This window comes from Pseudonaja textilis, chromosome 4 (assembly GCF_049901715.1).
Source record: "Pseudonaja textilis isolate UNSWEBS1 chromosome 4, rPseTex1.2, whole genome shotgun sequence".
NCBI classification, from domain to species: domain Eukaryota; kingdom Metazoa; phylum Chordata; class Lepidosauria; order Squamata; family Elapidae; genus Pseudonaja; species Pseudonaja textilis.
In genome coordinates this window covers 72,274,597-72,297,123 of record NC_141993.1, presented here as the reverse complement: position 1 = coordinate 72,297,123, position 22,527 = coordinate 72,274,597, and the positions used below count along the sequence as shown (strand labels likewise).

Genomic DNA, 22,527 nt, shown 5'->3' with positions numbered 1-22,527 from the left:
CTGTGTGTTTGGTTAATGTTTATTTTCGTTGGTTGGATTTTGTGCCTTAGCAAGTTCAGAAGGTAGACCCTACCTGTATCTTATGAAATAGTGTACAAGTCCTTCACTTATGACCACAATTGAGCCCAACATTTATGTTTTTAAGTGAGACATTTGTTAAGTGAGTTTTGCCCCATTTTACGAGCTTTCTTGCCACAGTTGTTAAGTGAATCACAGCAGTTGATAAGTTAGGAACCCAGTTGTTAACTGAATCTGGTTTCCCCATTGACTTTGCTTATCAGAAAGTCGCAAATGGAGATCACATGACCTTGGGACTCAGCAATGGTCATAACTATGAACCAGTTCAGAGATGGTATTCAGCAGGTTCTGACCAGTTCTGGAGAACTGGTAGTGGAAATGTTGAGTAACCGGCAAATACCACCTCTTTTGGCTTCATGCAAGCAAAGCAGCAGAAGCACCAGAAGTCTTTCTTTCTCTCCCCCAAACTCCTCCAGAAATGAGTCTTTGCTGGTGCAGCCTCTTGGAACAGGAGGCCTTGCAGGGTCCCAAAGACTCATTTCTGGTGGAATTTGGGGGAGAGAAAGAAAGACTTTTGCTGCTTTCCTTGCATGCAGCCAAAAGCAGAAGAAAGAAGCAGCCCGCTGGCCAGGCGAGCCACATGGGGTGAGTGGGGCAAGTTCCCTCCCTCTGCCCTTTCCCCGCCTTCCCTCACTACCTCATGTTGTTCACAATCTCAGGGACCACCAGTGGTCCCCAGCCCACTGGTTGGCGACCACTGGTCTAGACAACAGATTACCTGATGTTTTCCCAGCAACTGTGGCTGGCATTATGCAAAACACAGTCCACTTAGCAGAGATTCACCGGGCTCCTGTCTTTACAGTCAGGTGTGCTGACTTCTGATCGGTCTTTAGCCTAGGTGATTTATAAATGTTCCAGATCGATGAAGATTGGTCTGTTCAGTTTTTAAGCTATGTTTAAATACATTTGAATGAATCATGGACTAACTCAAACAGCTGTTTTCTTTCTGTGATTAAAAAATGGGCATCAAAACTGTTCCATTAAATGCATATAATAAATATGTGACTTGACAGAATTCGTCCCCTTGCTTTTCCAACTCCCAAGGGAGAGAAGGATCATACAGATTAGGTTCCTGTATTGTACTCAAGGGAGATTCTGTGGCTGCACAGATATCACACTAGAGGAGGGGTGTCAAATTTGCATTGTCACAGTATTGTTACATGACGTATCATGACTTTTTTCCCCTTTGCTAAACTCGGTGTGGGTGTGGCCAGCGTGTGATGCATCCTGCCCACGGGCCCCGAGTTTGACACCTCTGCACTAGAGTATATCGTGATGGAAACAGGCTGAATAAACCTATGAAGAAGATTCTCTGTATATTGTATATAAGTAAATGCATAGCAAAAACAAAGGGAAGGGAAGTAAGTCCATGTGGCTGTGATGTTCTTCACTAACCGATATTTTCCTTGTTATTTCTGCAGTTCTTTTCATATTAGGTGGAAGATTTGAATGAAAAGCCAGCATAAGTGGGCACCTTTGTGTTATCATAAATCTCTAAAGGTAGTCTCAATTAATGTCCACAGATGGGACCAAAACTCTGTTGCTAAGTGATATAGGCATTAAGTGAGGTCACACCTGATTTTACAACCTTTTTGCCACAGTTGTTAAGCAAATCTAGCTTCCTCATTGACTTCCCTTGTTGGAAGCCCCCTGGGAAGGTTGCAAATGGTGATCACATGACCCTGGGATGCTGCAGTAATTGTAAGTGTGAGGACCATTCCTAAGTGCTTTTTTCTGTGAACTTTATAACTTCAAACGGTCATTAAATGAATGGTGGTAAGTCAAGAACTACCTGTAAGGGCATAATTGTTCAGGAGCATCTATAGTGATGTAGCCATCAACACAAATGTTTTCCCTCAAGACCTTCTGGTTAACATGCCATGGTCTACAGATGAGGTAAACTAAAGCCATCCTACTTTTTTTTTAATTTATGGATGACAATTTCTGTATTGAAGCTGGTTGTTGAAGGTGTATCTCAGTTTTGCCAACATTAAGATTTGTTGATGTTTACATGGTTTACATCCCTTTCATGTTATAACCTGGAACGGCACCAGAATTTTAGGAACAGATCTTCCACTATGATTCTCTTATTTTATTAGTATACATTAATAAGGACTTTAATGCCCTTTAATTTAACTTATAATCCCCCCGAACTCCATTATATGCAAAGGCAGATGTCTCAACCTTATGAATAATCAGATGTAAATTAACTAACTGAGGTGAAAATTTACCTTGTACTCCTCTGGTTCACTTAAAAGTACAAGAATGCAAGCATGAAATTAATTTTATTTACCATTAAACGATAAATTGGAACATGAATTGCAGTGTTGTAAAAATAAATTAATGTTAGCAGTTCTCATATAGGGGAAGTTAAATGTCAGCTCTGTTCCTTTGAAATACTTAACTGCTTTTTAAAACATTGTGTTCCTCATAAAAGAAACCCTTAAACAATTTGAAAAAAAAAGACTATGAGTTATTTTATTTATTTATTTATTTATTTATTTATTTGTCAAGCAAGTATTAGATAACAGCTATAAGTATAAGCATGGTTATGAATACATGAAATGGATACGAATAAAAAAGAAACAGTAGGACTGGGACGGTAAGCACGTTGGTGCACTTATACATGCCCTGTCTGTGTAGGTATATATTCTGTCAGTATAGCTCTCTGCTGATAGAAGTAAAGGTCTTTTTGGTTCTGTACAACTGAGTTCATTGCTATACTTTGTGTTTGAATGTGTTTGCTTTTGCAGTAATAGAGGGCTGGATGAAACTCGGAGACCCATTAATTGTTTTTAGTTTCTACAAAGGCCAGCCAGGGTCCTTCAAATGCAAAATATATAAGCCTGTGAAATTCATTAGCTCAGGGCATAGTGATGATCAGTAATTAGGATGGACTTAAATAGGATCAGATAAATTCATACCTCAGGTTGGGGGATTAACCTGTCTTCAAATATTAGCTGCAAGGAATCAGTGGTGAGAAAAGGCTATATCTCCATATCCTACTTGTGAACAGCCCAAAGGCATCTGGATGGCCTCTTGAGAGGAACAAAATGCCAGACTCAGCTAAGCCCTGGCAAGGCGAGTTTTTTACAGAATAGAGTCCTCATTATCATATCTATATTGAGAAACACATTTTCTCTGATCCTGGAGGTATCATTGTTTTTCAGTTGCTAGGTTATGTCCGACCCTTCGCAACTCACAGACCATAGCACACCAGCTCCCCCCACCATCCTCCATTGTCTTCCACAGTATGCCCAAATTCATGCCCACTACATTGAGGACAGGATCTATCATCTCAACTTCTGCCACCACCTTCTCCTTTTGCCTTCAGTCTTTCCCAAGAAAGGGTCTTTTGCAATGAGTCATCTCTTCTCATTTGGTGGCCAAACTATTTGAGCTTCAGCTTCAATATCTACCTTTCCAAAGAATCATGTTACCATCATTTCTTTTTCTGCTTGTTTTCAGCAAACCATGCATAATTTCATACTCCTAGTATATTCACCTTATTTCTAAGAATGTGAAATGTTTCCTCAGAGAAAAGCCTGTGTAATGTTTTCTTTGGTCTTTCACACACATTAACAATTCCCCTGACTGTTAACTATATATATCTGTGTACCTATGTTGACCAAATGTCAAAACTCCCAACAATCTTTAGTCATGTTCAATAAATATTGTAATAAATCATATGTGGGAAATGCCCATAAAAGAACGTTTTCATGACCGGGTGTAACACTTGCAAAGAAATTATCAGTGAAAATTTAACAACTCATAATAATGATAGAAAACTTTCATCTGAATTTTAAAAACTGGATTTGCAGTCTACTTCAGAACAAATGATTAAATTATGCAAATAAAGAAATAATAGTATAATATGGAATGGAAACCAATAGAAGAATGATATCATCATTTTTGACGTTATTCCTTTCGACAGGGATCAAGAGGGTTACACCTGTCCCAGCTAAACAATATCCTACACCTGGTAAAGCCAAAGCTGTTGTAAATCACATACAGCTACAAGGAAATGGATATGTCAATAGGAGATTTCCCCCTTATTATCCTTGCCCAGTGGGAGAAGACAGACAGTTTATCACTGGGAATATAGTCCTCTTGTGGTTTGTAATGTAAAATCTGCTTTTCAATGACATTTACTGTGCACAATAAAACTTTCTCTTTGTATGTTTTACCAAGTGTTTTTGCACTTGTCATGTAGTTTGTATTGGGAGGAAAACAAATGGAATAAGGATGAATGTATTATATACCATATATACCATTGGGGCACGGGGCCATATATTTTTTCTTGCAGGTTTCCTGAAAGACAAGCTAGGTGAGAACCAGCCCCTGAAATGCCAACCAAATATCAGATACAGAAAAAAAAATATTGTGGAAAGAAGAAATTGTCTGTCAGATTTGATCAGTGCTATGAAACAGTCTGTCATCCTAGTACTAGATGTTTTGTTCAGATACAAATGCAGCTGCCATTCCTGACGGCTCCCGAATGCAAATAAGGAGGATGAGGGAAAGAATATGAAGGAAGCAGTATTGATTTTTCACTCCATTGTCTTTATGGTCTTCCTCTTTTCTTTTCAGGAACAACATGTTTGATTGCTTTACTGTCCGATAAAGAGCTCACAGTGGCCAACGTTGGAGATTCAAGGGGGGTTTTGTGCGATAAGGATGGAAATGCTATTCCTTTGTCTCATGATCACAAGCCCTATCAGCTGAAAGAAAGAAAGAGGATTAAAAGAGCTGGTAAGTTTCTGAAACAGGTGTTCAGTTTGCTTCTTTGTTTTATATCATGTCAGAACATTGTATTTGTTGTCCCGTTCTTTCATCGTTTTATTTATTGCAATGTGATGGTAATGAATTTTCTGGAGAATTGTGGCAAAATAAAGGATGAATAGCAGGGGTGGTATTCAGCAGGTTCTGACCAGTTCTGGAGAACCGGTAGAGGACCTTTTGAGTAGTTCGGAAAACTGGCAAATACCACCTCTGACTGGCCACGCCCCCATCTATTCTCTGCCTCCCAAGTCCCAGCTAATCCTCTGGGTCTTCTTTTGTTGCTCTGCACAGGAGGACGGAGCTGGAAAGCAGATTAGTGGGGTGGGAAGGAATGGGATTTTGTAGTAACTTTCCCCCAACTGTCACGTCCACCAAGCCACACCATGGCCACCAGCCACACCCACAGAAACGGTAGTAAAAATATTTGAATCCCACCACTGATGAACAGTATAGGAGACGAGAGAAGAAATAGGAGTGTTAGACAAATTGTTGTGAGGAAAGTTGGAAATAATGTCTACCCTTGTCTTTCCATGTCTCAAAGTCAAGCTGATGGGTTTCCTTCAGCTGTAATTGTAAGGAAACAAAGCAGACCCACTCTACGTAATTCCTGGTGTCTATTATTTTCAGCTTCTGACAACAGCTTCACTCTCATGGTAGCCCTAATTTCAGTATTATTTATCAGTATTATTTATTCCTTAACATGTCATATAAAGTCTTACAAGTCATACAAATGCAGTCAAAGGATCTCCATAGTAGACCTAAAGTGGAGATAACAAGATGTTAAAACACTGAAGAGTTCAACTGGTGCATGGTAATTCGGGTCTTCATGTCTAAATTGTTACATGGCCCAAAAAAGCAATGCCAATTTCCGTGCACAGGAAGGAAGACGGTTTAGGAAATATAAAACTTCTAATGCAAACTGTCCCAGGTTCAATGGCCTTGGAATTCTAGTTAAATAGAAGGGATGTCTGGAATTCTGTAGGCTACAATATATTCTGTGCAGGTCCTGCCACATTTTTAAAATTCATGTTAAGTGCCCTCTTCACAATATCTCGTAACTCAAAACGACCCCTTCCACAAGTTCATTACATGTTGTATGATGAACAGCCTGATCCCAATTTATAGTATTGAGTGATAGAGGGAAAATACCTGTCATTCTAAAATCATGTCTATTTTAATGTGCTATTAGTTTAACTTTTTAATGTATATTTTCTATTAGGCAAGTTGTTATGAGGAATCTTTTGGTTATGTTTGCAAAATCCATACATCCTTTGGTTGAAGCCACCCAAAATGGCACAAATGTAAAAGTTTTTGACTTCTCCATAACTCTTCATCAGGGCAAAATGTTACAAAAAATGAGATGTGAATAAAAAAGCAGGAAAATCCAGAACTGTTCTACTTGTTTCCACCAGAAAGTCAATCACAAGATGGAAATGCTAGATTGAATACATTAGCCAGTGGGGAATACTGCCAATATTAAGTTGTACTGGACATTGAAGGACATGTTATTTTTGGTTTTCTCCAAAGATAAAATTACAATACTCTAGTGATGCTTTTTTAGACATGCAATCAGGACAGGGGCTTTTCTATTCAGTTCTGAGTATATATTGCGGCCATATGAAAATTTTGCTGAGAGCTTGCTAGGCTCTAAAGCTGTAAAATGTCTGTTCCTTATATAAATTGAGTTTAGTCAGGGAAAACCTTCAGTTACTTTCAGCTTGAGCTCTTTTATAATATGCAGCTGTGCTTAAATCAGAAATTATTTCTTCTTCAACAGCATCTCGACATACACAATATTTGGATTTATAATGAGAATTTTTAAGAATACTTGAGATGTGTAGAGTACTTTCTAAAACTGGTTGGTGAGGGTTTATTTTAATCTTAGAAAATTATTCTTATCCAATACTAGGCAACACTAAATTTTCTAGGTCAGTGGTTCTCAACACACTTTAAATACCTTTTATGGCCACAGACCTCCAAGACTTAACTCAATATTTAAATCATAGCATTTCTTCAAACCTCTGTGGACCCTCAGTGATGACATAACAGCCCCCCCACAGGGGTCTGAGTCCCACAGGTTGAGAACCACTGTTCTAAGTTATAAGATTTCAGGCAAAACACCTTTTAGGAAAATCTGTTGTCCTCAAAGATTAGGATACTAGAGTTGATTACATCAGCCATCTCTTTTATGTAAAAATGAGACAAGGAGAGAAGGGAGAATATAAAAATTATACTTTTGGGGCTTCAAAATGTATTCAAATATATTTTCGCAAACTTTAAAACCTGAACAAGAAAATATTTGCCATTCCTCTTACACTTGTCCATATTTTTATGACCATTATCAAGAATAAATCATCCAGTCATCATCCATTGTTCTTTAGTCTGTGGCTTTAGGCATTGTGGCATTTCACTAACGTAAAACAGCATAAACTAAGCTCAATAAAAATATATTTTATGTGGCAAGGTAGTTGAGAACATAGGGATAATGAGAGCTTACATAGTTGTAAAAATAGAAGTGCAGATTACACAGAGTTTATTTTTATTTGTATTTATCCTTGGTTTTGTCCTTTTCCATTTCTATAAACATTCAACAGCTTTCAACAGTTTTAGAATACAAAATAAAAAACACAATAAAATCAGTGCAATTAAAATCAAAAGTAAAAAAGTAAAGTCAAAAAAATGGTTTAATTGTAAATTGCTATGAGAATTCTATTAATGCAGATGTGTTTAAAATGAGTAAATAATAAATAAAAGTTTGGCAAAAGAAACACTCTTGTTCCATTTTCCTAATTTGTTCTTGCTTCAGTTTCTGAGTTTGTTGGGTGGTGTTGCTGCGAAGTTCTGGGTGAAACTGTTGAACACAATTCTGAGAAGTTATAATTGGAGAAGACTAATTTGCACTTTACAAATGAACATTAGTTCTTTTCTGTTGCCATGCACTAAAGGAGATGAAATTTTCCCTTTATTCAGAAACTGTAAATCCTTCTACTTTTTTAAAAAAGGGCATTTTAATCTATAGCAAAAGGAAAGATTGACTGTAGTAATAAAAGATACCAAAAAACCCAGAAAATAAGCAACATGTGAGGGAGGCAGGATTGTAGGGGAGAAAGAGAGAAAAAGGAATGATTTTTTTTAATAACAATAAAGCCTTTTCTCACTATAGAACAACAGAGATCCATTATAAATCTTTGCAAATGAGTCTGAATCTCTTCTTGAATTATCCCAGAGGGATATACAGTACATGATTAAAATGAGGGGGAGATTGCCCGAGCATAGGCAAGAAAATGTCCTTTATGTTGCAAACAGAGATGAAGGTTGAATTTTCCTCCTATTCAGCAATGTGTCATATGTATGGATGAACCTGCCTACAGAAATCCATGTGTCAACCATTTCAATAGCAACAGCAAGGATATTGATTCAATCTTAACTCCTCGTGGCAATGTTTGGATATTTTCTGAACTTTCTGCATCAGCTTTAAGTTGCATAACATAAAATGCATCATGCTAGAAAAGGATATGCTCACACTGTATTAACTCTGGTCTCATTAATCACAGATGTTACTGAATATGCTTCCATTTTTCTAATAGTGCCATTTTCTTTTTACTCTGTATGCATGTAAGACCTAGAGACAAAACTAGTATAGGAAGGAACACCTGCTCTAGGGATTGTGAGCTAAATATAATTCAAAGGCCAGAATGTTCTCCAAACTTCCTGAAAACAGATTAGTCAGGATCCAGAGCTATGGAAAGTGGAAGTTCCGCTATAGCGTCCATCTTTTCAGACAAAACCTTGAGTGTTGGGTGACCCTTGAGCTGGATCACATAAACACAAGGGAGTCCAATAACATCTCCCTTAGCATCTTTCCAGCTTTTTGTGCCACCTCGTTTATTGTGTTCCATTTGTTAAAATTTAAAAATAAAAAAAAAATGTGTTGTAAGAGTTTTTCAGAGATGAAATCTAAGCCTCTGCTCAGTGCACAAATCCATTAAACCATCCCAACTTAGTTTTAGTTTCAAAACTAACACATTTTTGAAAATCATCCCTGAGACAAGAGTTCAACTTTAGAAGAATGGTTCCTTTGCAATAGAGTTCTTAATGTGGAAAAATTCTTCATAATATTCACTCTGCATCTCCTTTCATTTCAACTCTTGGTCCTCGTCCTTCCTTTAAGCAGAGAAAAAGTTCCTCTCTCTGTTTTTCTTTTTCTTTTTATTTATAGAGACCATACTCAGGTAGTAACATTGAGCCAGTCATCAAACTTTTAGCCCTGCCAAGATAATAATGGCAAGCCATTTATCAAAATGTTGCCTAGATAATCAGGGACTTATCCATATAGTTACCAAGAGTCAAAGCTGACTGAATGGAAGGTATGTACACATACAGTCACACACACATACACACACACACATACACTCAGTTTTTATGTGTCAGTCTTCTCTTTTGTTATCTAAAACTGATCAATTCCTTTAACCATTCCTCATAGGGTAGGTCTCTAAACTCTTTATAATCCTAGCAGTTTTGACATGCAGGTAGCATTTTGACCAGTTATTGTATTGTATGGTTTTTTTAAAAAGTGTTTTGTGACCATAGTATGCTCTCAAATTTCAGATGAGCCTGTTGGTTCAAAATACTGGGTGATTTTGGACTAGACAAAAGGGGGACATATAGTTATGGCTTTCTGACTATATTTGCCTTAAGTGGTGGAATCCTTCCCCTGTGTTGAAAAAGACAAGGATCAATTGATGAGCAAGATTTCCTTCCTACGTCTTGGCAAGAGATATGCAGATAAATTATAAAAAAGGATTTTCTTAAGAAAAAAAAAATTGTGAAGTTAATCATTTTTTCTGACTGATTTAATAACCTATTAAAGGAAACTTCTGAGAGCAATTTCCCATAAACACCATTTAATCTTTTTTTCTCTCTCTCTGCTTTTCTCTTCTAGGTGGCTTCATCAGTTTCAATGGTTCCTGGCGTGTTCAGGGGATCCTGGCCATGTCTCGTTCTCTTGGGGATTACCCATTGAAAAATCTGAATGTTGTCATCCCTGATCCAGATATCTTGACCTTTGACCTGGACAAACTCCAGCCAGAGTTCATGATCTTAGCTTCTGATGGGCTCTGGGATGCATTTAGTAATGAGGAAGCGGTGCGGTTCATCAGAGAACGATTAGATGAGCCACATTTTGGAGCCAAGAGCATAGTGCTCCAATCTTTTTATAGGGGATGCCCTGACAACATTACAGTCATGGTGGTTAAGTTCAAAAGCAGCAATAGAGCGGAAGACCAGTAAAAAAAGAGAAAGAAAAAAACGGGGGAGAAAGAGAAATAAAAGTAATACCACACTCTGCCTCTCACTTGGCAAACTTCTTTATTTAACCTTTACACTTCAACACAGTAGACAGTGGTAGCAAGTATATTAGTATTAAAATTGTACAATCCAAAAATGAGAGTAGAAAAGGCATTCTTTTTGGTAAAACACAGTAAACAATATCAACCATTCAATTTTATTTTATTTTATTTTTAAATGAAAAGGATTTTGTACCTTTTATTCTCTAGATCAGGGCTATCAGACTCCTAGCCTGCAGGCTGGGTGCATCATGCGCTGGCCACATCCTGCCCGGTTTAGCGAAGAGAAAAAAAGTCCTGATACTTCATGGGATGCCACCATGACACCGCAAGTTTGATACCCCTGCTCTAGATCTCTAATGGTCTCAGCTTAGAAAAATCCTTCAGTTATAAAGGCCCGTGACTCCTTCAAAGATTCCAAATGGCTGCAATTCACTTTGTCTTCACATAACAGCTTAGAATTGTGTTTGGACTTGGGCAGCTGAGACACGATAGGAACAGCTCACTGCTTGGAACCAGTTGATAAAACTGACATGGGATTTGCCACCAGTGTGACTATCCATTCTCACATCCTCTCATTCATACCGCTACATCTGCTTAGTTAAACTGCAGAAAGAACAAAAATGGGTAGCTAACAGTTTCATAAGAAGGAGGTACCAATGGGTCCATAACAGATAACTACTGTTCCTTTCCGTTGGTATATTTCCTGCTATATCATTAGCATTAAACAATTAAGTTTTTCCACTGCTATGTTTCTAAGGTTTGTGTGCATGCCTTTGTTTCTTAAAAAAAAAACCCAATTAGCAGCAGATATCTTTTAAGATCCATGCTCATTGAAAAATATCCCCTTTCTTAATTTTTGTTTTTGAATGAGCTGAATTAATTCTTTTTTCTAGTTTGGAACCATAACTTGTGTAGTTCACACATCAAAAACAGTTGTTAAGACCATGATATAACAATGTGTCTTTAAGCTTAGAAGATTCTGATATAAGACATTAGCATTTCTAAACTTGTATTTAAGGGATAAAGCTAGCATATTAATGAATCAGCAAGCAAACTGAAATAGGAACTTAGTGCCAAACTCTTGGAAAATACAGGTAGAGTATTATTTTTCTTTTTTCATTAGCAGTGAAGCTTCATTCCAAAACAGAAGATTGGCAAGCAAGTTTTACGTTTTAAATATTTAATGATGTAAATCATCAAAAGCCAACCCTAGTAGTAAGTGTTACCTGCATATAGCTTCAGTTTGAAATCTGTGGAGTTTGGTATGAGCTAACTGCTTAATTCTAGTGTGCCTATCATCTGTGTGTGTCATTACCAACTTTCTGCAGATTGATAGCTCCAGATGTGTTGGGCTGCAGTTCCCATAGTTCCGACATCTGGCAAGTGAACAGTTGGGAACTATTGGGAACTTTGGGTAACAAGGTAGACTTTGTTGTAATCACTGATGATATCTGACCTTGAACTATTTGCTGCATCATTCTAATTGTAACTTCTTTCTATCATGCAAATAAGGAAGCAGGATCAGGCATTCTGATTTACAGGCTATAATTTAGAATCAAAACTATGGAAATGTGAGTCAAATCCTCCATTAGATTGCTACAAAGATGTTAGAGTATAGCTTTTCTGTTCTAATTAAGGTGCTCTAATTAATTGGACATTGCCAGGATTAATAATTTGTGAAGTGCTATTTAATCATCGTATTTCATTCTCTATTGGTATATATAGATTCTCCTGAACAATTAACTCAAGCAGCAACAGGGAAGGTGCCATATAGTCCATCTCTGAAGTAATTGAGTAACTTGAAAATAATACAATGGATTAAGACAGGGGTGGACAACTGTGGCCCTTTTATGGCTTGTAAAGCATGGCTACTTCCAGAATTCTGAGAGTTAAGGCCACAGGTCATAGTGGGGCCATAATTGTCCACCCTTGGATTAAGATATACCAAGTGTGCATTAGTTACTTCTGATGTCTTTATTTCTTGCCTTTGTTATGTCTTCTTAGAGATATTACTTAGATTCTCAAAATATTGCTAGTTTTGATTGAACGATTACATATCATCAAGTTGATAATGATTCTTGCAGGCAACATAGATAGATTTCCTCCATGATATCTGCCCCTAACCTGGTCCTTCAGCTCTTCCACCGGGACACTCATTGCTAGTTGCTGTTTATCCTCTTCTTTTTCCTTCCGCGCTTCAAGCATTAAAACCTTTTTAGAGAGCTAGGTGTTTGCACAATGTCTAAAATGGGTTTGTTAGTTTTAGCTTCAGTTTATTTGGGTGATGAAAGAAAAATAAAAAGATGCTTCCCCAGTCTTTATGTTACATTCTTGTACAAAATTGAAGAGGCATCTTTAATTCAAAGATCTATTTTTTAAAAATCAAAAATAAAACTGTAAACTAATGCACTAGAGTCATTAAATATCGTTATACTGCAAAATTGAAATACTGAATCAAAAAGCTTCCATTTTAAATTTTTACCTAATTATTTACCTAATTACAAATAAAAATAATAATCTTGTTTTACCTGGTGAATAGGAGATGCATGTCCAAACTCTTACCTGGCTGTCATCTGGGAACAGTTAATTTAGGCACAGTATTAGCTGCAGCTCTTTTGAGGGCCTTAGTTTCTCCCACCTCTTTGACATTATAACTGAGCCTTAGAGCCCCAAATGAGATTATCGAAAACCTATTCCTAATACCTATTTATATTCTTGATCTGCACACCCCCACCCATCACTATTGAAAGCTATCAAACAATGTTGATTTTTCATCAGATCCATCACTTTTGTGATAGGTACTGATATTTTACATGTGTTAAAGTAGCACTAGAAGGATTGGGGGACATTGCTATAACTAGACATCTTGGAAATATGTTAGACCTGTTAATATGTGGAATTCTACAGCCTGTAGTATATATATGTTCTACAGGCTGTAATTTAGAATCTGTCTACAGGCTGTAATTTAGAATCAAAACTATAGAAATGTGAATCAAAATGAGCAATGTCAAGCAACAGTTAATGGAGTGTTGCCACTCATCTGCAAAAACCTACTTATTATATTTTTCCATGTATAAGATGATACTTTTTCTTAAAAATATTTACCTAAAAATGGAGAGGTGTCTTATCCACTGGGAGGTGCGGGGGCGGGGCAAGAGAAGAACTGTGGTTGCTAAACTGCCAATACCTTATCTCTGCAAACTAGCCTCACAAGTGAAACTTCTGATTAATTAAAATATTGATTTCCGAATTTTGAGTAAGAAAAGGGGAGGATCCTATATGGGGGCAACTTATAGACAGAAAAATATGGTAGTTCAGAATAAACCCTACTGAATTCAGTAGACTTCAGGAGATATGCCTAGGATTGTACTGCTAGCATTTTAATATCAGAATTTTGCCAGCAGACTAATATCAGTATTAGAAAAATGACTGAAATGTACTTCCCATTCTAGTGTTGTTTCTTGTTCAGAACATTAATACAGATACAGATAATCAGAGTTGGAAGGGACCTTGTAGGTCATCTAGTCCAACCCCTCACCCAAGCGGGAGACCCTACACCATTTCTGACAAATGGCAGTCCAATCCCTTCTTGAAAGTCTCAACTGATGGCGCTCCCACAACTTCTGAGGGCAAGCTGTTCCATTGGTTGATTGTTCTCACTGTCAGAAAGTTTCTCCTTATTTCCAGGTTTAATCTCTCCTTGTTCAGTTTCCGTCCATTATTCCTTGTATGGCCTATAGGCACTTTAGAAAATAGCTTGACCCCTTCCTCTCTGTGGCAGCCCCTCAAATACTGGAACACTGCTATCATGTCTTCCCGGTCCTTTTCTTTATTAGACTAGCCAAGCCCAGTTCCTGTAACCGTTCTTCATATGTTTTAGTCTCTAGTCCCCTAATCATCCTGGTTGCTCTTCTCTGTACTTTTTGTAGAGTCTCAACATCTTTTTTATAATGTGGTGACCAAAACTGGATGCAGTACTCTAGGTGTGGTCTTACTAAAGCTTTATAGAGTGGTATTCGTACTTCCCTTGATCTTGACTGTATCCCTCTGTTAATACAACTTAGGATTGCATTAGCTTTTTTGGCAGCTGCTGCACACTGCTGGCTCATATTTATCTGGCTGTCCACTAAGACTCCAAGATCCCTCTCACAGCTGCTGCTATTGAGCCTGGTTTTCCCCAGTCTATACGTGTACTTTTGTTTTTTCTTGCCTAAGTGCAGGACTTTACTTTTCTCTACATTGAATTTCATTTTATTAGATATGGCCCAGTGTTCTAGTTTGTCAAGATCCATCTGGGTCTTGAGCCTATCTTCTTGGATGTTAGCTATTCCTGCCAGCTTAGTATCATCATTGAAGCATGTGACTAGCTTTCCCATTTTTTTATAGTCTGGAATAAATGGTTTAATTGTGTTATAGAGATACAGCATTGCTGTGAAATATAATCATGGTAAAAACACATGTAAATGGAACTGGCAAATGTATTCATTTGCAGTCTGTTGAAAGCTGTTTTTAATGTCTGAGGAAGAGAAAAATCATTGTTAACAGGAAAATAGCTGTAAACAATTAGAGAGTACAAATTATATTCAGTCAAGTGTTTAAAAAGGCTACATTTGGCTAGTCATCTAGTCAACGAAGGGCAAAAATATGTATGCTGTGCAAAAGACAATTACTGGCATCATTCAAATATTTACAATATAGACATTTGCAGTCTTCCCCTGGAGAAAAGTTCCTATTTAACAAGAAAGCAGGCTGAGATAATAGATTTAACCTGAGATGTAGTATCTCTGTTGAAGCAAAATGGTCATACCTGTTTCATATATAGACCATATTTCAAAACTCCGCTTGTTTACAAACTCAGAATATTAAATCAGGCATAGTAAAAATAAGAAATATGCTTAATGCTATTGATGCTTTGGATTCAGAGATACCTTGCACAAACAAAAAAAAGTTCATCAGCAAATTCTTTGAATTTCGCTTTGGTGCCATGGCATAATGCCAAAGGTTATGTTGGCCTGCAGGAATGCCTTTGTAAAAAGAATAGGTACAAAGGATTGGAGGAGGAGGAGGAGGAAGAACCAGGAAGCTTCCATTGCCCAATTCTGCAGAATCTTCACTGAATTTGACCTGCTGAATACCATTAAATGATTATTAGACATTATAATACCATTATAATGTTTAAACAATATACATCATTAAACAATTAAATGATTATTTAGCCCAGGCATGAGTGCCCTGCAGTCCAAAACGGGGGGAACCTGTGACTATCAGTGTAACTCCCAGAATTTTTCATTAGTGGCGAAATGGATCGGTTGAGCTGAGATTTGTACCTCAGCAATAACCAAAGAGTTACATCTGGGCTGTCAAACCCCTGGGCCACGGGTCGGGTGCATCACACCCTGGCCACGCCCATGTCTGGTTTAGCAAAGGGGAGAAAAGTTCCAATGCGTCATGTGACGATGCCATGACGATGCAAGTTTAACACCCCTGAGTTACATGTTTCTCTTCTTTGAAGGAGCATATATGGCAGACATAGGTTATATGTCTAGTGGCTTCCCACTCTTAAGTTTTGGATTCCAACTCTCATTATGGCCTACAGCAAGTAATCATAAGAATTAGAATCCAGAACAGCTGTGGCTTATCCCTAAAATAACATAGCAGGCAATCAGTATTACAATTTATTGAAATTTATCTTAGTTCTACCTTTATTTTAAAGCAGTGTGCACTAAATTATTTCTTCCCTAATTTATGACCAGTTCTTAATTAGGAAAAAAAAAACCTCTTGCTTTAGATTTATGGGTGCCTAGAGCCTAATAAAATGCCATAGTCCTTGTGGTTTTTACTAGCATTAAAAATGTCAGAGCACCTATGTGAAAATTAATAGAAAGTTTCTAAGATTGTTGATATATTGTAAGTTTGCTTTTATTTTGTACTAAGACAGTAGGAAATATCAATTTGCAGTTGATAGGAAGGAAAAAGCAAAACTCTTACTTGTGAAAGTGATAAATTAAACAATAGATTTGTGCAGAATTTTCAAATATCATACAGGAAATATAATATTTTAGCAATTTGTGATTTAGGGAAAAGTTTGCCATTATTCAATATTTTAGTCCATGCTAACAAAGATGCATATTTTTGTACAGAATATGATATATAATATGCATACTATTCTTTGAACAAAAGCTTCTCTATATTGTGGAAATGAACTATCAATATTTGTTGTGAATTCAAAAGCTTCTAAGCCGGACAGTTTAGGAACAGCAACACTGCAAGGCGAGTCGACAAACTAATTATAGATTTATAGCACAACTATCTTTTCAGTTTAATTGATCTCCAAAGGCACAATCCAGTCTGTCACAAGAGCTTTGGGTCCATGGGAAATGATTCAGCAAAGGGCCACAAAACTTCCTTGTGATTTCTTACCTTCATTTCCAGGCACATAAAGCTATTTACCCAGAATCTAATTAAGACAGTTAAACAAGCATGAATTCTTCTCCCTCACACCTTCCTCCTTTCTCTGCTTCAGCTAATAAAGGAATAGGAATGTGGTGATGATTTATTACTGCTTGTGCTTGTGTATCCTCTAATAGTAATGGCTTAATCTTGAGGTTGTTCAAATACACAGCAAGCTCCTTTCCAGTTAGGCATAAGAGAATGTTCATTCCATAGGCTGGCCTGATCTCTCAAACTGGCAGGACTACTACTACTACTATTACTTCTTCTTTTCCTCCACTTCCTCCTTCTTCCCTAACTGAAGCCATCTTCCTTGAGAAAACACATCCCTTGCTGGCTGTCTCTTTTCTTCAGTGGTCTTCCCTGGACGCCACCCAGGAACACTTCAGAAGCCTTGTCCCAAATTCTTCTGGAATCAGCATGCCTTCAGCAATTCAAACTGCCTAAAATCCATTTTGGTTTCCAGTCATCATCTTTTCTTCTTCCCCCAAACTCTCCTCAACTTTCAGTATCTTATTTCCCCCCACACACACACACACACACATACACATCAACCTACCCTGCTTAAGAAAATTTTGCCTGTAAGAAAAGTTTATTCTCTGCTCTTCTCTCAAACTACGTTATCATAGATGAATAGCTTCTTTGTCTTCGAGCTCAGGTGACAGCGTAGTGGACATTGCTTAATTGCTGTATGTTGTCACTCAGTCCATAATAAAGTACTTGTAGATCACTCTGCTAGACATATACTCCTAAAGTTCAGATCTCGGGTTTTACTCCTAAGGAATATAGGATTGCAGTAAGTGAATCATGCATAATGTTAATCTATCCTATTAAAGGCAATGGGATGAAAAATAATTGAACATTAAAATATTCAGGTTTAGTGTATATTCATTTATAAGCATAGAATAGAAATATGTTCATAGTGGCTGAAGAACCATTGTATCTAGCATTGTGCCTAGCATTGACCTAGCATCGACCTAGCATTGTGCCAAGCTAGGTCATATAGAAAGTGCATACTAGCTAGGAATTCTGGGAGTTGAAGTCCACAAGTCTTAAAGTTGCCAAGGTTGGACACCCCTGCTTTAAGATGAATATACAGAAATGCATACAACTTTCATTATTAAGGGTGTATTTATCTGTCTTCCTTGATGATGGGCACACGGATGCACATACCAATAGATCTACTATGGACTACATGTTATCCCAATAGAATCTAAGACAAAAATACATGGTTCTGCAGCTACCTCTGTGAAGCAGCTTGTAATTCTGAAATGAAAACATAGGTTTTTTTTAATCTTAGTTTTGCTCTAGCAAAGCTAGCCAGAACTCATGATCCTGCAGCATTTTTGTGAACATCAATCTTGATTTTGTGATACTTGCCATTTATGTCAGATCCCAGGGGTCAGAAGTTCAGTTCTGCTCTGAAGAGGACTGAAGAATATGTTCCCCAGGTCACCTCAGTTCAGAGGAAGCCATCCCACTCTTGTGCGGTCTTGGCTTCAGTTGAAAGTACATTAAAAGTTGGCTCGGCTTTAAAAGATAATACTCCCATGACCTCTGCAGTTTCCCATTCATGCTGGAGGCTAAGGAGTCAAAAAAGGTTACAGGCTATTGAAATTTTGCGAGAACAGGAAGCAGGAATGGAGGGATTAGGAACTACCTCTTAACTTAACAGTGTTTTTAAACTTACAGAGAAAGGCTGGGATATCAGTTCTTCTAGGGAAGAAATTAAGCCAGCCTGTAGTTTCTTGCTGTAAACAATCTTAAATCTGGACGGGTATTGTTCTATTAAACCAAGACCAAAAATGTTTGGAGAAAAAGATACCCTTAACCTTTAGGACTAGTTTAAAGAATTTTTTGTTAAGAAATGGGGGGACTATAAAATTTCATGCAAAAGTTGAGGCAGTTCTGGTTTAATTGTGTATTTCAGTGAATCCTTAACTGCATAGAGGCTGACAAAACCTTTCCATGATACAAAGTTAAACACAACGCCTTTCTTCAAATTTGAACACATGCTACTATTTATATGCATCATTCAGTAACAAAACAATGAATATGGCAGGGAGAAAAGTTGAGTTCCCTTTATCTCTATACTTTGTAGTTTCTTCTCTAGCAGAAACAGCAGCTTCCAAACATTTCCTGTTGCTAAGACAATAGACATCTTTCTATTCTTGCTTATGGATCTTTTTTTCTGTTCTTCTTTGCAGAAGTCTTCTAGTTCTAGATTTTCTTCTATGCACTACTTGTATCAGATCTCTCCAAAAATGTTCGATAATATTCAGACCTTTAGAATGGTGAAAGCCAGGGACAGGATTCTACCAGTTTGCACCTATTCGCTAGAACTGGTTGTTAATATTCTAAGCAGTTCAGAGAACTGGTTGTTAGAAGAAATTACTGGCCTAATCCTGTAAGGCAGGAAGGAAACATTCTGGTGTTGCTTACAGAAACTGCCTCTTTGTTAACCCTTATTACATTCTTGGCAGGACTAGACTTCCTGTCTCAGGAACTTCTCTGGAGGTTTTTTCCCCTCCTTTGCTGGTACTTTGCTTGTGTGGGGTGACTATTCAAAGTTACAATGGCACTGAAAAAAATGACATATGACCATTTTTCACACTTATGACTGTTGCAGCATCCCCACAGTCGTGAGAGGCCAGGTGAGGAGATGCGTGCCTCGATGTGAGTGATATTGAGTTGGCCACACCCAGCCAATAACATGACCACCAAGCCACACCCACCACCTAAGCCATGCCCACAGAACCGGTTGTTAAAAAATTTGAATCCCACCCTGGTGAAAGCCATTCCAAAACCTCTATTTCCTTGAAGAACTTAATGTTGATTTGGAGACCTGGTTTGGATCTTTACCTTATTGAATCTGTAAGCTTTTTTCAGCCTCAGTGAAAAATAAAATCTGACCAGAAGTGCCTAAACTTTTTCATACAGCTATATATGAATTCCACGTTGGCGAGTAACAATTCTTCCACCACAGAACCTTCCACTCCAAAGGAATTGATTTGTTCAGCAAATGGATTGGGGGGAGCAGAATAAAATCTGGAGTTCCACATTTTTCAGATAGGATGTGTATGTATCATATAAAATATTTAGGATTAGTTTTATGCAAATGTAAAAGAGTGAAACCAAAATTATTCAATTAATTGATTTTCTGCAGTTGACTACTTTAATATGGTTGGTTTGGCATGCCATATAAAGCACTGTTGTTACTTTAATTTAAGCTTGATAGACCTGACTAGGTTCATGTTCATTAACCCAACATTTCATTAAAAAGTGTCCAGTTTAAGTAGAGATACATTTCTCAGATCCATTTTTTGCATCCTTGTGACCATTTAATTTTCATAGCTACCAATAAATCTGTCTGCAGTAACTTTTTAGGAAAGCTATTGACCATAATTGTTCGAAAGCAACTTCTTGGGTTTCCCTGTAGCACTGGTATTTCAAATTAGTTTTTTCCATAGGAATAATTTTAATCTTAAATAAAAAATGAAGGTTATTTCCAGGGGGAATTCTGATTTTTCTCCTCAATCAGGACAATTAATAGTTCAGGCCTAAGCAAAACGTTTCGCTCTACCATTTTTTAAAAAGCCTTAATATTGTTATCACTTAAATTGTTACTTTTGGGATTATAGCCACAATCCCAATTCATTCATTTGCCTCTGTCCCTCAGAAAAGTAAAAAGTAAGTTGAAGTAGTAAAGAGCACCTACAGATGTGTAGTAAGAGAAAGTGTACTAGTGTTTGTGACTGCCTAGGTCAGGGGTGTTAAACTTGTTACGGTGTTGTCCCTTCGCTAAACCGGGCATGGGTGTGGCCAGCGCATGACGCATCCAGCCTGTGGGCTGTAAGTTTGAGAGCCCTGGCCTAGACCTATTTCATTTCTTGAATGCACAGCACTTTCCATTTAAAGTCATGTACCATGACATGTTTTCAGAATTACAATTGTGTCTATTTGCTCAGAACAGTTGTTGTCTTCCAATAAAGTGATCTTTATTGGAAGACCTTTTTTTGCCCATTGGTGAACTGTGTGAAAGACAGCAAGGCTATTGAACGCAAGGTGGAATCTAAGAAACTTTTGGCCTTTTAATCATGGAGGTGAGTTTGGGAAAATTTCAAGATACTTTCTGTTTAGATCACTTTCAAGGATCCATTTTTTAAAATGTGTGTACCCAGTTGAGTTAAAAGGGTGTGCAGCACATACAACGGTTAATCCACCCATCAGTGTTCCATACAAGACACCACCTATGAAGCCAATGTGTGGTGCACGTATGCTGTGTTATGTTACATTTGCACCAACATTAATATATGAACATGTATGTTAGAAATTCAGAATTTTATTTTAAAGTTTAGTGGGAATCTCCCAAGTGTTCACTAAAACCCTAATTTGAAATAATGATTTCAACCTACCCAAATGCTATGTTTTGGTCATAATGAAGAACAAAAGGAGGGGCTTGTGAAACCTCAAAAATTCTCGATATTTGTAGGTTTCTTTTGTACGTATTCTACATCTGTCTCTAAGAGACAATTCGAAACACAGTCAAATGAAATGTAAATACGTAAACATTCACCATTAGTGTAACCTAAAAGTGACCATACACAGTCCCTTCTAGATGTAGGCAGTTATGGTATTTTCAATGTGTACATTAGACAATATAGGTTTTCCTTTTTTTAGATGTGTGAAGAATATATGTTACATGCAATTGAGATTCTGTCTTAATGTCTACAGGAAATGTAAACTACTGAGAAAAAAGGAAAAATAATAAAAGCCTTGGCTGTATGGTTAAAATAAAAAATAAACTCTTCAAAAGAAGCATATTTAAATAAACAAGTCTAATTTTTATTTTGTGTGTTAGATTCATTTTAAATCGGTCTCATAGCTGACTTCCCCCCGCAAAACAACATGTTTTGTCTTGCATATGAATAACATCAAAAATGTACTTTTTTGTATTCTGTGTTTAGCTGAAGAACAGGATGAAAATGAGACATTTCCTCCCTGTGCTGGCAAAATGCGATTATTATGTCGATTTCGGAAGTGAAATGGAGCATAGAAAGCCTGCTTAATTAGGGTTTATATATCCCATCAACCTATCTGCGTTTTAATAAAAATTGCAGGCAGATTCTGAGCAGCTGCCATTTTAGGGTACACAAAGCCAAATATTATAATGAAGTTTAAAAGGTCTGGTTTGCTCAGCTCTCAAATCGTTAGGCCAGGATGATATAGTCCAAGTCAGATTTCAGGATGACATTGCAAACCTTGGTTAAACAGTAGCAATAAAGGGAAGTATAAGACAGCTCAATGCTTGTGTTCGTTAATCAAGCTTTTTGGATTAGTGTATTATGTGAACACCTTACGGAATGCTGAAGTATATAATTACTAACAATAACCGCCTGGAGGAAGATAAGGAAGAATTTGGAGAAAGTAAATTATGTATTTCTTTGAAGCTTCCAAGAGTCTGCTGGGACAAAGAAAAGGAGGAAATGTACTTTTAAGTCTCCTTTTCCTCCATCATATCATCATTACATATATTTATATCATTATATCATTCACATTTGTCTTCCACCTGTATATTCAAGCATTCAAACCAAAGCACAAACTATAAACCACAATACAATCAAAACATCTGAAATCAGTGTAATTAAAAGCTTGATGAAGTTAAATCTAAACTGAAGTAAATGAACGAAGAGTGTTGAGAACCCTCTTATTTTAGGCCTACACTTATTTCCTCAGATGTCTTCATGCAAAGATCCCATTTATATTCCATATTCAATAAGATTCTAGATTCCCACTTTTCCATGTTGGTAAAATCAGAAGTAAGCTGATAAATCATATGTAACTACAGTGGCTTTCGAGTAAAAGTATA

The 22,527-nt window shown here is 37.2% G+C and overlaps 1 protein-coding gene across 6 annotated transcripts in view; it reads left to right on the top strand.

Annotated features, from left to right (window-relative positions):
• PPM1L (protein phosphatase, Mg2+/Mn2+ dependent 1L) overlaps nucleotides 1–21,506 on the top strand; it is a 182,915-nt gene extending 161,409 nt beyond the window's left edge. For all 6 annotated transcript variants that reach the window (XM_026705819.2, XM_087933368.1, XM_026705817.2 and 3 more), the window contains exons 4-5: nucleotides 4,669–4,830; nucleotides 9,803–21,506. In XM_026705819.2, coding sequence (XP_026561604.1) covers nucleotides 4,669–4,830; nucleotides 9,803–10,149 — 509 coding nt within the window. In that variant the 3' untranslated portion in view covers nucleotides 10,150–21,506. The remainder of the gene's footprint in view (nucleotides 1–4,668; nucleotides 4,831–9,802) is intronic.
• Nucleotides 21,507–22,527: the final 1,021 nt, after the last annotated feature.